This window comes from Lipotes vexillifer, unplaced genomic scaffold, assembly GCF_000442215.2.
Source record: "Lipotes vexillifer unplaced genomic scaffold, Lipotes_vexillifer_v1.1 scaffold205, whole genome shotgun sequence".
NCBI classification, from domain to species: domain Eukaryota; kingdom Metazoa; phylum Chordata; class Mammalia; order Artiodactyla; family Lipotidae; genus Lipotes; species Lipotes vexillifer.
In genome coordinates, this window is record NW_006781396.1 from 1,324,495 (window position 1) to 1,340,949 (window position 16,455).

The 16,455-nt window shown below is 44.9% G+C and overlaps 2 protein-coding genes across 2 annotated transcripts in view; both read left to right on the plus strand.

Moving 5' to 3' along the window:
• Positions 1–4,428, plus strand: part of ASCC1 (activating signal cointegrator 1 complex subunit 1) — a 98,707-nt gene extending 94,279 nt beyond the window's left edge. Inside the window, exons 10-11 of the mRNA XM_007454681.1 lie at positions 2,426–2,584; positions 4,017–4,428. Of these exons, the coding sequence (XP_007454743.1) occupies positions 2,426–2,542 (117 nt within the window). The 3' untranslated portion in view covers positions 2,543–2,584; positions 4,017–4,428. The remainder of the gene's footprint in view (positions 1–2,425; positions 2,585–4,016) is intronic.
• A 7,322-nt stretch (positions 4,429–11,750) lies between these two features.
• SPOCK2 (SPARC (osteonectin), cwcv and kazal like domains proteoglycan 2) overlaps positions 11,751–16,455 on the plus strand; it is a 21,726-nt gene continuing 17,021 nt past the window's right edge. The window contains exon 1 of the mRNA XM_007454682.1: positions 11,751–12,213. Coding sequence (XP_007454744.1) covers positions 12,025–12,213 — 189 coding nt within the window. The 5' untranslated portion in view covers positions 11,751–12,024. The remainder of the gene's footprint in view (positions 12,214–16,455) is intronic.

Below are 16,455 nucleotides of genomic sequence, written 5' to 3' on the forward strand. Positions count from 1 at the left end.
ATTCAGCTTTGAAGAACATAAAAGATCTTTCTTCTGTAGAGCTTATATTTTAACGAGTCACCAGAAATAATTGGCAGAATTAAAAGAGAAGCTTAAGACTAAAGATAAAACAATGACTAAACAATAAAATAACTATGAAAAATTGTTACTAAATCATCATAAACAGAGAGAGAACAAGAACATGGGGACAGGAAAGGCTAAAAGGGAAGCTTAAGACTAAAGATAAAACAATGACTAAACAATAAAATAACTGAAAAATTGTTACTAAATCATCATAAACAGAGAGAGAACAAGAACATGGGGACAGGAAAAGCTAAAATGAAGCTTGGCTTTGCACTACGGACTTTGGATAAGAAATCCATTTGATTATGATGTTATCAAAAGGTGTGGAAGAAGATGGCAGCCTATGAAGGTAGAATAAGGACAGGTTAAGAAGAGCAGAGAGATGTTGTAAACATCATAGGAACTATTTACTTTTCAGGAGTGCTTTACAGTTTACAAGGAAGGTACTTCGACTTGTTCATCTTACTGAGTCTTTACCCATTATGATCTTGTACCATGGGTGGTGGTGTCTGTCCACAGCCACCCGGCTCCCCATGCCTGTCGTAAGTTTAGACTGACTTCAGTCTTTCCACCTGCTGCTCTTGTCTTAGAGGAGCATGGGAATTTGTGTTCAGTCTTCTCTTAATTTGTGTAATTACTGCATTGAAATCACATCCCAGCTAACTTCATTATCACCATATTTACTCTTTGCTTCAAACCTAAAGCATGAGAAATCTCCCTGGCAAATCATGCCGTCTGGAGGTTATAAGTATTTAAAAGGCAAAGAGAAGTCAGAGGTAAGTAAGTACTTTCCAGCTCCTAGCTGTGGTGTCTCCATCACTTGGAAGCATAGGTACAAAGAGAAGAACCATGGACTGCTAATCCCTAAAAACTAACTTGTTGAAAGTATTATGAGTTCCCTTTTAGTTTTGTTTTGCCTTGTCTTTTATTGCCCCTTTAGTTATGTCTTTGTACCTAGAAGGCTTCAGTTTGTAAAGCTGTAAATCTGTCAGCCTTGTTGGCATGGCTTTCACTTCAAATTAACGTTCAGCAAAGGGTTTAGCCGATAAACATTTCGGGCTGTATTTCTTTACACAAAAGGGTGGATATGGTTTGAACAGGCTGCTGAAGCCAGGAGGAGAAGTTAATTGTGTAAATCAATGCAGGCAAGAGCTGATCACCTTTCTGAAAGACAAGACAATGCGGCACACAACCTCTAAATAGATCTTTGGGGTCAAGTTGATGTCATGTTGAAGAATCAGTATTTACTGGGCTTTATAAAGTTAGACTTTAAGTGAACCCCGGGCATTTCGCTAGGCCATTAATTGCAGGAAGAGGAAAGGTGACAGTGGCTGAAGTCCATGGCTGTAGAGATACTATAAAAATAAGTGAAGAGACAGGACAGTCACTTGCTAATGTGCAAAGGTCTCAGCTTTAGGTTCTACTCAAGCATTGTTGGTTCACGTACTGAAAGGCTTTCTCAGGATTGTGCTGACATTTTAAGAAAGAGCAACTCTTCCATCCTAACAGAAGAAGGTCAGCCCTTTACTCTTTGACACTCATTATCTAAGCAGTGTGGCTTAATTTTCCTCGAATGAATTCTGATGTCATTTTGCATTCTGCCTTGTAAATGTGCTGATCACAAGAGCAGGTCTTTCTCAGAGTGTGGCTCATCCCTCCCTCTGACAAAGTTGAAAGCTTTTTAAATAAAGAATTGTAGTAAAGAGCATTTACTTTAGGATGCTGGCTTGAATTCAAAGTCTAATGAAAGGTTTTTGATAAATATTATCATTTGTACTTGTTATATCATTCAATAGAAGTGTTCCTCTGGCTGTTTTGTGTGCGAAAGTGTTCTGTACTCCTCGCTGGGTTATCAGAATTATTTGTAGGGCAGGAACCTTATCTTCTGTTTATTTTAGTCAGTGTTTCTAATAAATGTTGTTGACGAGGTGGGGGAATATATTATATCAAATTTTATCCTGGCTGTAACAAAACTAACATCCTGCATGGTCAGTAACTGAAAGTCATAGAAGCAGCTTTGTTAGGCCCTATGGATCAGGGTATGGCCCTAGGATGTTTGTTACAAGTTCCTGGTCATATCTGCTCAATAGATACATTTTGGAGTTGACTTCTCAGACCTCTTTCTCTAGTGCATTTTGTCAGAGGAGGCTTTTCAATTAATCAACAAAGAGCTGCTGTTCTTTTCTCACTCCTGCTCCTATCCCTCCTCTCCAGGATCATTTTTCAGAATAAATACTGAAGAGAAAGCACAGGAGGTTTGTCGGGATTGTTGTGGTGTTTTTACAAGAGAATCTGATGTTTAATGTTTTCATCTATGATTTTCTTTGGATATTCACTCTGAGTTTTTATTCTTCCTTTTCAGCTATTTGAGAACTTCTGCTTTGGTACCCTAAAGCTCAATTCAATTCACATCTCTCAGAGGTTCACAGTAGACAGCTTTGGAAACTATGCCTCCTGTGGACAAATTGACTTCTCCTGAGGTGGATCTTGGGAAACACTGGAAATTAAACATCCTCACAAGGTGCTGAGGGAAAGTATCATCATTTTAATTGCCAAGGAGGGATGTGGAAATTTGGGTGATAACTTTCCTGGGTGATTCCCCAAGGATACCATGGTGTCTAGTGGTGGTCCACAGTCATCGCACTGTCAGCGAGATGGTTGTGAGCACAGGGAGAACATACGCCTGTAACCCTTAGCTTGTTCATCTTTCACAGGGTCTACCTCTCTTTCCAAAGCTCTTCTCTGAAAATGTACCTCTGAAGCCCAGTGGAGCTCAGATTTGCATTATTTCTTATATACCTACTGATTTTGCCTCAACCATTTAAACTCTTATATTAATACTTTAAAAGAGAATTACAGGTGTGTGATCTTATTAATCTCTCCACCTAGATAATATCTACAGATTGTAGAAGGTTTGTATTTTTCCCTTCCCCTTTTTAATCGATACCCAGAATTTGTTTTTTATTGTGATAAAAAACACATAACCTAAAATTTACCATCTTAAGCCATTTTGAAATATACAGTTTGGTAGTGTTGTGAAATATCTCCTCTATTCAAACTTCTTCGTCTTGCAAATCTGAAACTCTGTACCCATTTAAGCAACTCTTCCCCCCCACCCCCGCAGGCCCCTGGCAACCACCATTCTACTTTCTCTTTCTATGGATTTGACTACTTGAGATACCTCATATAAGTGGAATCATACAGTATTTGTCTTTTTGTGACTGGCTTATTCTACTTAGCATAATGTCCTCAAGGTTCATCCATTTTGTAGCATGTGTCAGGACTTCCTTCCTTTTTAAGGCTGAGTAATATTCCATCTGATGTATATACACTCATCTCTTGGTTTCCCTTGGTTTCAGTACCTCCCTTGGTATCTGTGGATTCTCAAGTCCCTTATATAAAATGGCATAATATTTGCATATAACCTATGCATATCCTCCTGTATACTTTAAATCATCTCTTAAGTTATTTATAATACCAAACACAATGTAAATGCCGTGTAAATATTTGCCAGCACACAATAAATTCAAGTTTTCCTTTCTGTAACTTTCTGTAATTTTTTTTCTGAATATTTTTGGTCTGCAGTTGGTTGACTCCACGGATGTGGAACCCATGGATATGGAGGGCCGACTGAACCACATTTTGTTCATCCAGTCTTCCATCGATGGACACTTGGGTTCCTTCCACTTCTTGGCTGTTGTGAATAATGCCCTATGAACATGGGTGTACAAATATCTGAGACCCTACTTTCAATTCCTTTACTACTTAGAATTTAAACTTTAGCAAAATAACTGGTAAAGTTTTTACCTTTTACTTTGATCTGTCCTTTTTCTTCTGAAGTTGGTACCTTTTACATTTCTTAGATTCCTGTTCCTTCACCCTACCCTAACCCTCACCTTCCCATGCCACTGATGGAGCTGCAGTATTGTAGCTCTTTTCTGTTTACTTCCCAGGGCAGCAGCAGTCAAAGCAATGGTGATACCATCAGGACTATGCAGAGTTCCCTGGGAGAGTGTCAGCCACAGAAGGCACTCACTCCTTCCTTGGTGCAGACCAGCAAAGGGAGGGAGCTCCCAGCACAGGTTTGCCCCACCCATCAGTCCTGCCACACTCTCTGCTGTGGAGCTCCAGGCTCACTGTTGTTACCTCTCATCTCTACCCCCTCACAGCCTTTCTCCCTCCATGGCCTCTCTCTTTCCTTCATTCCTTAGTCTTAATCTTGATTCTTACTTTCTGTTTGAGAAGTATGATTCTGAATCCCGTGTATTAATAAGGCCATGACATGGTAAGGGCTGTGTATAACACTCAAAGATCTGTTATCAATGTGACTGTACAGATCATTTGTGAATAAATGAATTTCTAAAGTAACTGTGTTTTTCTTTTAGTGTTATTATATAGTTTCAGTTTGACCCCCCTTAGTCAGTGTGTGTTGGGATACATTGCTGCCATCACTTATTCAATAGCATAGCATATTTTTCATCCAGGAATTACGTATTGGTGCCTGCAGGGTTGCTTTTTCCCAAAAAAGCTTTCTACTGGTAATAGTCATTTTTTTATTTAAGTTGAGCTTTTACCTCACTCACCTCTGATTGTTAAATGGCATATGGGAATGAGTGCTCCCAGAGGTAGTACTGAATAGCAGAGTTGACTGAAATTCAGTGCCCTCATCTCTTCTTGGTCCCGCTTCTGTCTTACTGATTTCTTTCTGACAGCTGCCATTGGGCAACCTTGACCAGGAAGTAAAAATGTCTTCTTTTGAGTATCAGAGGTATGACTTAATGTTTTTAGGAAAAAAATTTTTGTCTTTGGAAAATGTAACTTTATATATCAAATGCTAAATTCTTAACAGAATTAGAAATTCTGTTATTTAGTATTTAGAGGTAACTATGCGTTTAAGGACTTATACTGTAATTTTTCACAAGTTATTTGTCTTTTTCACTCTCATTCTCTCATGCTTGTAAAGTGGAGTTTTCCAGCAGCTATGTGATATGGTGACATCATCACTCTGATGGTTAATAGAGTGTGTGCTTATGTATTTTTGTTTATTTTGTAAGTTTGTAGGTATTGATAGAATTGGAAAAAAAATTTTATGTTTTAAGTTTTCTTTCTAGAAGCCAATAGACAAATTTTTGAGACAATGTAGCTCTAAAGAAAGTACACTTTAAACTACTGTTGTAGAAGGGGGAGTAGCAGGTAGTTTTGATGTAGAACTTTTAGAGAAGAGCAACAGTGTTAGAGAGCAAATAATTTTTGATGGAGCTAAAAGAATTTTTCAAGATTCCAGAATTTTTCAAGAATTTTTCAAGATTCCTTTCACCAAACTGTAATGGGGTCAAGGATGGAGGATTTACTTCTGTGCTTATAATCCAGTCTCCCTTAGTATTACCACTTTGCAGTTCATTCTGTACTGAAATAGAGTTAAATTGCACCTAACATCACTCCAGTTGGTTTTTGAGGCACTGAATTCACCCTCAACTCCCCTAAGAGGAGAAGGGGAAAAAAATCTCTCACCATGATTATTACACAAGATCTGTGTTATTATATAAGGAACTTTGGTATGGAGAATAATATTGGTGTTTTTTTGAAGGGGCACAATGAGTTACCCCCAAATGAACTCTATACCCTTGGTAGAAACATGACAAATGTTTCTTATAATGGTTATTTACTTATTTTTGGCTGCGTTGGGTCTTCATTGCTGCACGTGGGATTTTCTCTAGTTGCGGCGAGTGGGAGCTACTCTTTGTTGCAGTGCATGGGCTTCTCATTGCGGTGGCTTCTCTTGTTGCGGAGCACGGGCTCTAGGCATGCAGGCTTCAGTAGTTGCAGCACGCGACTCAGTAGTTGTGGCACACGGGCCCCAGAGCGTGTGGGCTTCAGTAGTTGCAATGCGTTGGCTCAGTAGTTGCGGTGTGCAGGCTTCAGTAGTTGTGGGGTGCGGGCTCAGTAGTTGGGGCTCGTGGGCTCTAGAGTGCAGGCTCAGTAGTTGTGGTGCATGTGCTTAGTTGCCCAGTGTCATGTGGGATCTTCCTGGACCAGGGTTTGAACCTGTGTCCTCTGCATTGGCGGATTCTTAACCACTGGACCACCAGGGAAGTCCTATAATGGTTATTTTTTAAGTGAACTTCAGAGTTTACTAAATTGGACACGGATGAGAATCCAGCTTCATAATAACACAAAGCTTGGTTCAGGTTTGCTCTTGCACTGTGTGCTTTTCCTTGTGCCAAAGAGAACCTGATGGTACCAGAGGGGTATTGAGTTAAGGAACACCTCGCAGATTCTGTCTCGATGCTTACAGGGAGATGGATAGCAAAACCCAAGGATGCTATAGGTGAGAAAAGGGGCTGCTGTTGTGGTTGTTTATCAGTAACTTTTTTGTTGTTATTAATAAAATGATCTCTCAAACAAAGGTAAAATAAGATTACTGTGTGAAAAATCATCAAGCTATCTACTTTGTCTTATGCTTTTTCCAGTGTTATGCTTCAATTTAGATATTTGTTTAAAAAATAAATTTCCTCATCCAGAGGTTACTACTTCCTATGCATTTAAGCACATGAATCATGTTGCTGAGTAATTTTTCACAAATGATAACAGCTAATATTAGCAGAATGCTCACATTTGTCATTTATTTGTGAATAATGTGTATTTATTCACTAAATCTTTACAAGCCCACTTAAGTTGGTGTTATCATTAACCTCATTTTAGAAACTGAGGCTTAACAAGGTTAAGAAATTTGCCTAAGGTCATAATGCCTGTATCTGTGGTTCTTAAAATGTGGTCTTTGTACCCCTCAGAGTCCCTGAGATCCTTTGGAGGGGTGGGAATTTCCTACTATTTTCATAAAAATATTAAGGCATAATTAGCCTTTTTCACTCTGATTCTCTCCTGAGTGTACAGTGGAGTTTTCCAGAGGCTATATGATATGGTAACATCATCACACTGATGGTTAATAGAATATATGTTCGTATATTTTTGTGTTTTCTAGAATTTTGTAAGTTGGTAGGTTTAGGTTATAGATGCATGTTTTTTGTTTTGTTTTGTTTTGTTTTGTTTTTTGCGGTACGTGGGCTTCTCACTGTTGTGGCCTCTCCCATTGTGGAGCACAGGTTCCAGACGCGCAGGCCCAGCAACCACGGCTCACGGGCCCAGCCGCTCCGTGGCATGTGGGATCTTCCTGGACCGGGGCACGAACCCGTGTCCCCTGCATCGGCAGGCGGACTCTCAACCACTGCGCCACCAGGGAAGCCCTAGATACATGTTTTTAGAGAGAAACTCAGTTTGTTCTCAGTACTTCTGCTGTGCTTTTACTAGCTACTTCCCATTATAGCTACTATTATGGGCTGAATTGTGTCCCCTGAGAATTCATGTGTTGAAGCACTCACCCCCTAGTACCTCAGAATGTGACTGTTTGGAGATAAGGCCTTTAAAGCGGTGATTAAGTTAAAATGAGGCTGAGGCTGTTAGGATGGGCTCTAAGCCAGTCTGACTGATGTCCATATAACTAGAGGAAATTTGGACACACAAAGAAACATCGGACCCCTGACTACCGAGATCATCTCCCTGGGTCTGTCTCCAAAAAAGTTTGGTTGATGATATTGCCTAGTAACTGGTGATTGGAAGGATCCGAGAATGACAGTGAAACTGACCAATTCAGAACAGACAGGGCCAGACTGAGGAAGTTCCTTCTGCCTCTGCCCTGATCATCAAAGCCTTCAAGGAATGGCCAAGAGACAGGAAGAAGCAGAACATTAAGTACAGTGGACATACAATTTTTGATGAGATTGTCAACATTGCCCAACAGATGTGGCACTTATTTTTAGCTCAAGAACTGTCTGGAACCATTAAAGAGATCCCAGAGACTGCCCAGTCTGTGGACTGCAATGTTGATGGCTGCCACCCTCATGACATCATGGATGACATCAACAGTGGTGCAGTGGAATGCCCAGCTAGTTAAGGATAGCAAAGGAAAATATTTCAATAAAGGATCATTTGACAACCAAAAAAGAAAGAAAGAAAAACATCAGATATGTGCATGCACAGAGGAAAGACTGTGTTTGACAGCTAGAAGGCAGCCATCTGCAAGCCAGGAGGAGACAGGAGAAACCAAGTCTACCAACACTTTTTTTTCTTTTTTTTTTTGGCCGTGCTTTGCTGCTTGTGGGATCTTAGTTCCCCGACCAGGGATTGAACCCAGGCCCTCGGCAGTGAAAGCAGGGAGTCTTAACCACTGAACACCAGGGAATTCCCAAGTCTGCCAACACTTTAATCTTGGACTTCTAGCCTCCAGAATTTATTGAGAAAATAAATGCTGTTGTTTAAGCCACCTAGTCTGTGGTATTTTGTTATGGCAGAGTCCTAACAAACTAATACACTTGCTATGATGCAGAAGGTAATCTACCTTTCTTCTTTTGAGCCAGACATTAAAGAGATTTGCCAAAGTGTAAAACAGTAACAATACGACTACTCTTATTAATTTGGTGTGTGTGGGTGTGGGGAATATAATTTTTTTCATAAAATGTTATTTTGTTAATATGGGTTTGGTATTGTTATTTTTAAATACACTTTTTTTTTTTTTTTTAATTTTATTTATTTATTTATTTTTGCTGTGCTGGGTCTTCGTTTCCGTGCGAGGGCTTTCTCTAGTTGCGGCAAGTGGGGGCCACTCTTCATCGCGGTCACGAGCAGGCTCAGTAGTTGTGGCTCACGGGCCTAGCTGTTCCGCGGCATGTGGGATCTTCCCAGACCAGGGCTCGAACCCGTGTCCCCTGCATCAGCGGGCAGATTCTTAACCACTGCGCCACCAGGGAAGCCCTAAATACACTTTATTAATTAAGTTTTTTTTGAAAGATTTTTTAGAGCAGTTTTAGGTTCACAGAAAAATTGAGAGGCAGGCTTAGTTTTATTTTCAAGTACAGTATATCAGTATACTGTATATCTCACATAAACAAAAACAAAAGTTCTTTGGGGTCCTCAGTAATCTTTCAGTGTACAGGACTCCTGAGACCAGAAAGTTTGAGAACTGCTGCACTATACTGTCACTTCCTTCCAAATGGGATCAAGTGATACATGGTTTTCTATAATGAGCTTGTCTTATCCAGTAATATGTAGTGGATCACATTAGTTGTCAGTAGATACAGATCTACATTATTATTTTTTTTTTTTTGCGATATGTGGGCCCCTGACTGTCGTGGCCCCCCCCCCCGTTGCCGGACGCGCAAGCTCAGCGGCCATGGCCCACGGGCCCAGCCGCTCCGCGGCATGCGGGATCCTCCCAGACCGGGGCACGAACCCGTATCCCCTGCATCGGCAGGCGGACTCCCAACCACTGCGCCACCAGGGAGGCCCTACATTATTTTTAATGTCTGTACCATAGCCTGTTTTATGTATTATAATTTAACTAGTTGATCCCTAACTAATGGACCTTGATTTGGTTTCCAGGTTTGGCTATTATAAATAATTCTGGATTGAACATCTTTGTATGTTTGTCTTTTTATGTTGGTGAGGTCATCTAGAAATGAGATTAAATGGTTTTAAAGATGTGGTTAAATTTAAGTTTCTTATTTGGAAACTGAGGTTCCTTCCTCCATTTTGTATTGCTAAATATTAAATACAAGCAGAAGAAAAGCATGAAACATATGTACCATTTATCAGGTACACCCAGCAGCTTTGGGGCCCCTTTCAAGGCTGACCTGCCAGTAAGTCCCTCAAAATTTAGGAAAACCTTTTCTTCTTTATAAACAATACTTATTGTCCATTTTCTACACCTCTTTTCTCCCTCATCTGGAAATTTGGATTTTCCCTCCTAAATAGCTTTACTATTGGATTAACTAACAGTTCTGGACTGTTATTGATTTGCTTTAAACCCAGGGCTAATATTGACCCAGCTTGAAGGTGGGTCCCATTGGAGGAGTGTGGGAAACATTTTGACCTTCAGGGGTCTGGAAAGAGCTATTGTCTTATTGATGGGCATCTTGTTAGTGCCTTTCCAAACTCTTTATTGGGCAACTGTAGTAATTTCAGAAGACCAGGGACTTCATAAGATAGTATTAGAATGGGAGAGCTATGACATCTAGGATCTACCTCCTCAATGTCTTGGAGACATGTAATTAGGTTTGCTAAAAGACGAGGATTGAAATGGAAAAAGTTGGCAAATGTTAGTACGTATTCAGAACTATGGGACATCATAGCCACCTCTTCCCAACCTGAGGGAAGAAGACCTAACATTTCAAAAATGTTCACTATGCCCAGGCACTTAGTATGTAATTTTGCATGGGTTTCACAGCAATCTTCTGAGATGGGTGGTATCATTAATTTATAGATAGAAGATAGATTAAGTACTTTGCCCAAGAACCCAGCTAGTAAGAGGAATTCCATCCCCAGTCTTTATGACAACACATTGCTCTTCCATTGTACACTGTGGCTGTGTACAACTGGGCAAGGCAAGCCTGCTTTGTTTACTGTGAGTTGTAGACATCAATGGCCAGGGCCTCATTGCAGCACCACCTCTTAATCCAACTGCAAAGAAAAAGAAAACATGGAAAGGGAGTTGTTGTTTTCTGTTTTCCCAGGGGACCCCAACCCAAGCCATTGATGCATTCAGAATTCCCAGGCAAGCCAGACTCAGGGTGACTATGAACCTTTCAACCTGTGTTTCTTTCCTACTGATTAAGATCATGTTATTCATTGCCTTTGATTTTTTTTTTTTAACATCACAGCAGCCAAGTTTTTTGTTAGTTTTTTTAAATAAAAACACAATCTAGGGCTTGGGTCCCAAAAGTTTAATATGTTTTGTCCTGTCAGATTATCTGTTTCCTCTTCAATTTATTTGTGATGTAAACCTCACCCTATTTCTGCTCTGATCCTGGGACTGTGCCCAGAAATGTGTATGTCAACACATTTCTAAAGGCAATGATAAGGATCACAATTTTAACAAAAACTTAAACACCTCAAACAAACCCAGCCTCCCCACACCCCTTTCCCCAGTGGCTTATTAAAATCAACTGAAGTCAAAACAATAGCAAATGTGCCTTTTTCAAATTTACCTCAAGGCCGATGAAATAGCCAGACATTTGCCTTTTAGGGTTGCCCTAAGAAGAGCTAACAAAAAGGGTGGCAGCCCTTAAACAGTTGCTTGGGGAGGAGGACATCTGCCTCTGTTTTACCAGCTATTCAGTGCTCAGGCCTTGCCTTGAAAAGAGCATGTGGGGCTGGGCAATAGTTCTCAGGCAGCCAGTTGTTATATGGCTTTTGTCTTATCGAAGCCACCCATTACTGTAGAGCCATAACTCACAGGAAGCCAGCTGTCAGGGCTGTGGTGCAGGCCCCTCTGGGTGGGAGGCAAGGGGAGAGAAGGAGTGTCTGTGGCCAAATTCCCTTTTAGACACCTGAGCCTGGCTTTGTAACCAGAGAGTTTCGTCTTTTCCTCACTCCCATCTTCCCTGAGGAGACCCGGCACCCTTCTTGCTCTCCAGCCTTGGAGAGACAGCAGGGACATCTCCGGGTCTAGATTCCTTGGTTTGCAACTCCCTAAGTGCTGGGCTGGGCTGGACTCTGCGGCGGCAGCGGATGGCTGGCGTTTGGCGCTCTGATCTAGCGCTTCCCTTTGAAATCTATCTCCTCCTTTTTTTTTTTTTTTTTTTTTTTTTTTTTTAAACCAGGTATGATGATGTCAAACGTGATGCTGATGCTACAGTTACAGACACGGCCCCTGCTGGCGCAGCCTCTCTGATTCTCTCTTCCTCTCTACGTCCGGCGCTGGGGTTTTTTTCAGACAAGTGCATCTCCTAACCAGGTCACATTTCAGCTGCGACCCACTATCCGTCTGTCACCGGAGTCAGACCGCAGGAGGAGGGCTGAGGAAGACGACGGCGTTTGCTCCCCCAACTGCGGGGTGGGAAGAAGGACGTTAAAATACTGCAGAAGTCAAGACCCCCACCCCCCACCTCAGGTCGAATTCAGACCACGATGCGCGCTCCGGACTGCGGGCGGCTGGCGCTGCCGCTGCTGCTCCTTACAGTAGCTGCCCTGGCCGAAAGCGACGCCAAAAGGCTCAAGGAGGGCGAGACCCCCGGCAATTTCATGGAGGACGAGCAATGGCTGTCGTCCATCTCGCAGTACAGCGGCAAGATCAAGCACTGGAACCGCTTCCGAGACGTGAGTCTGCGGGGCTGAGAGGGCCGAGGGCTGGGGCTGGGGGTTTGGGGAGGGAGCTTTGGAGCAGAGATCCTGGGAGTGGCGGCTGCATGTCGCAGCCACAGGCTCCCGCAGCCTAGCCGGTTAATTGCACCAAGAGTAAACAACGAGCACCCACCGGGCTCCTGAGACCCCTCCTCATGAACTCCCCAGCCCGGGAGCTGGCGGGCTTGGGACCCCCAGTGCCACACCCTCCCAGAGCGAGGAGTTACTCTGGGGGCGTGCGTAAGGGACAAGGTCTCCCCTTCAGGCTGGGTGCGGAGAGGGGTGAGGGTTGCAGTGGGGCGGGGGGAAGGGGGCAGAGGGGAGTAGGGAGGGCGGGGCGGGGACCCTGGCTTTGCCTGGGCCTCCGACCTGCTCCTCTTTTTTTTGGTGAGCCATCCCCAGGTGTCCCCCCCAGCTGGGCGGATACTGCAGGTTCCACATACGGGCCACTGCAGAAGGGGCTGGTCTGGGTGGGGCCGGCAGGGACAGTAGCATCATCTTGCGCTTGCCTTCCGTTCCCATCTTGGGCTTCGGGTAAGGGAGAGACAGAAGGGGACAGGGCCCTTGGTTGGCGCTTTTAGTTGGGGTCGGGGGGCGCTCTTAGCAATCCTCCTAAGGCGAGATGGTGAAAGGCGTGTCCGTGATGGGGGGGGGCTGGTGAAGGTAGTGAAAATACCGGAGGCCACCTCTGGGTGGCCCCCAGAGCCAGGTCTGGGGTGCCCATGCTGAGGGACGCTAGCACTAATGGAGGCTGGTTTTCCAGGACCAACGTTTCACGGGGGAGCGCGGCCCAGAAGTTGGGGAGCTCCAACCTGGAGGGAAGACTCCCTAGCCCAGTGGACTTGAAAAGCAGAGGGGAGAACCCAGTAGCTGGGTATGGGAGCCCTTCAGGGACGCCCGATGGAACCCAGGCTTAACCTTGTGCCGGACTTTGCGGGGTAGGGGGTGGGGAGGCGGCTGCGGAGGAGCGGGTGTCGCTGCAGCACTTTGTTTACGGGCACCTGTAGATCAGAGGGGAAACTGAAGGCTGCCATGTTCTCAGAAGGGGAAGTAGGAGTGAGGAGGGGAGGGCAGAGGGCGTGGCTGGGACCCAGAGAAGGGACCGGGGCTGGGGTGTGAGGTGTTGGTTGGGCCCGGATGCTCCGGAGGAGAGGAGCGATGGTACTCCGTGATCTGGTGCTTTCCAACACCCTGTCCCCAGAAAACCTCTCCTACGACCCCAATTCTTGCTCCTCATTCCCCAGATTCTCTTATCAGACCCACCTAGTATAACACAGGCCACACTGTGACCTTTCTCATCTTAAATTGTGTGCATCCAGAAGTTCCTTAGCAATGTGTTTAAAACACACATGCTTCATATGATTTCCAGCCAAATGATGGAAACAGGCAGAAATATGCATCTTTTTGTTACCCTGAAACAAGTGACTGTTTATCTCCAAAGTCAAACTGGTAGGTTGTAATTCATCAGGACTCGCATGCTGCCTGGTCCTCAGGGCTGAGTGGCCTGGGCCTGAGCGGGCAGTTTGCCCCACCCCACGGCTGGTCCAGTGACAGGAGCCTGGAGCTCCAGCAAGACCTTTTCTACGTCCCCTGCAGGCTCAGCACAGATTAGCTGCAGTCTCCTGCCGCTGCCTGGGAAGCAGCCCGGCCACAGCATTGAGAGTGTGGCAGCAGGCTGGCTCATCCTGAATCCATGTGTCACTTGTCCAGGCCTCCCTCTGACTCGTTGGCAGTTTGATCTTCCATAATGGGCCTAGTGAAGGTCAGAGGAAAAAGAAATGCTTAATCAGAACAGTACAGGTTTAAAAATAAAAGGTTCCTACCCACCTCCCTTCCACTGACTTCCAGTAGCCAACTCTGTGGGTGAGGATAGATGACTGACTGCATGACCTCTGGCACAGGGCTGCCCACCTGTCTCCCTGTACTGATGCCAATCACTTCCCCCTTCCTCCCATGCTCATCAGAAAAAAAGCCACCAGAATGAAATTCTGCAGGACCTGCCCCCATAGCATTCATGGAAAACTTCAAAGCATGTGTTGCTTTGCGTGGCCTCAGGCATTTATAGGGTAGATTTTCTCTAAAACCCCATTTAAGGTAGTCCTGGCTATAGGAGAATGGGGTCAGGGAGAGAAGGAGGACAAGGAAGGCTGGGCAGGAGGACCTGGCTATAGGGATCCTTTGGCAGCTTCTGCAGAAATGCAGGAGGCTGCTAGCTCAGAGCCACTGCATTGCATAACTCTAGGGGTGCCATGGTGTGAATGGTGCCCCCTGGAGTTGTGCAGTGCACAGACCATGCACAGGGGCTCTGCCAGGACTGCAGACAGTTCTCATTCCTCCCCTGTTAGCAGAGGCCCCACTTCCCACCCTAAGGACTGAAGGCCCTCTAGTTGGGCACAGTAGCATCGGCTTTATGTACATTTCATCAGGCAAGCTTTCTTGAAAATATGCTCCTTCGCTTCTCAACAGAGAGGTAGGAGTTTCTTTTGAACCTCTGAGGCATTGCCAGGTGGAGCCAGAACCTTGTTGATAATCAGTCACAAAATGGTGCAGGGCCCCCACTCTGCCTCAGTGGAAGGGAGGCAAGCAAGCAGGGGGAGTGGAATATTCTTGGGGAATAGGATCAAGGAGTCGATAGTGTGGGTGAGGGAAATGTCTCCATTTAATGGTTGGACTGAATTGAGGGGGAAGATTGAGGGAATCATGTCGAAGTGGTCAGGAGAACGAAGGAGAGAAGGAAAGCGCGGGCCGTTGCTTCAGTGTGGAATTGGTCTGAGCTGGTTAGTGGGGAGTTCAGCTTAGCATTCTTCCTCTGAGCACTAGGATTATTAGCGGGGTGGGGTGTTGTGAAGGATTTACTGGCAGAGTAATCCTCCCCTCCAGTGGGCGCGGGGCTCTCACATGTGTCAGGAGAGATCTCTGCCCTGCTGCCGGGAGGAGGGAATTTCAAGTCAGAGGAGATGGGGATCTAGCTGTGCCCTGCTCTGTGCAGGCCTGGGCTTTTCGGAGCCCTGCTCCCTAGTGCTACTATCTCCGAATTCACTCCCTGCAGAAGTGGGTGGATTTTACCGCAGTCTTTGGAACAGAACATCCAGAGCTTGGTAGATAGAGATGGACACTTGAGAGGAGACAGGTCCATTACACAGCATTCTTCCTGGCAGCTTCCAAGAGCTGGCTGGACAGCACTGACCGTTCTTTTTCTTCTTGGCTCTTCTCTGCTTTGTACTCCACTTCCATTACATTTTAATGATATTTATGAGGATCCAGCACAGTGCTGGGCACCCCGGAGGCACGCAGTTAGCACGTTTTGAATCACTGGTTGCAGGGAGTGCTTACATCTGCCAATCCCTGCAGTCAGCACTTTACCCCTGTGGCCTCTTGTGCCCTCCAACAACCTGTGAGATAGTTACCATTACTTTATATTCCACCCTATATAGGACACAGAGGCACAGAGAAGCTGAGTAACTTATCCACGGTCAAATAGCTAGTAAGCAGCAGAGCTGGGATTTGAACCCAGGTCCTCTAACTCAACTTTGCTTTTTAGAGAACTCTAAGCCTAACCCTTAGTGGAGATGGAAAAGAAGAGTCTACCCTGGCTTATGCCCTATGGGCTCAAGGATGCCTGGGCAGGAGCAGCACCTCCTAGGAAGTGGGGGTCCAAGGCTCTCAGTGTCTTTGGCAGCCTGCCACCAGCCTGGCCTAGCGACCCTCCAGAGCAGCTCTCTACCCAGGAGAGGCATGAGGCCTGGGTTCAGGTTCTGATTCTGCCACTGCCTGGCAACATTATGCCAGGTACATCACATAACCTCTCTGAACTTCAGTTTCAGTCTAGGAGACTGAAACGGACACGTGAACATGAAGACATCTTGGCAGAGGGCTGGGGGGCATCCATTTCAGGCAATATAGAAAGAAACTCCAACCCCATAGAAAAACCACCAGATGGATCAGTGTTTCTGGGGCTAGCCCACACCATGCCTCTGGCTCCATGAGAATGACACCGATGTATGTTTACTAATTCACTCATTCACTGCAGATCTGAGCACCTCCTCTAGGCCTGTGGCTTCACCATGAACCTGGGGTCTGGCCCAGGGAAACGTCGCCTGCTGGCTACTTAGGATTCTCATGTTTTTATGAACACCAAGTAGGCCAGTAGCAAGTTTCAGCCACAAAGGGCCTCCCTTGTTACCACCTCTCCCCTCTCCCCACCCCATACTGCTGAAC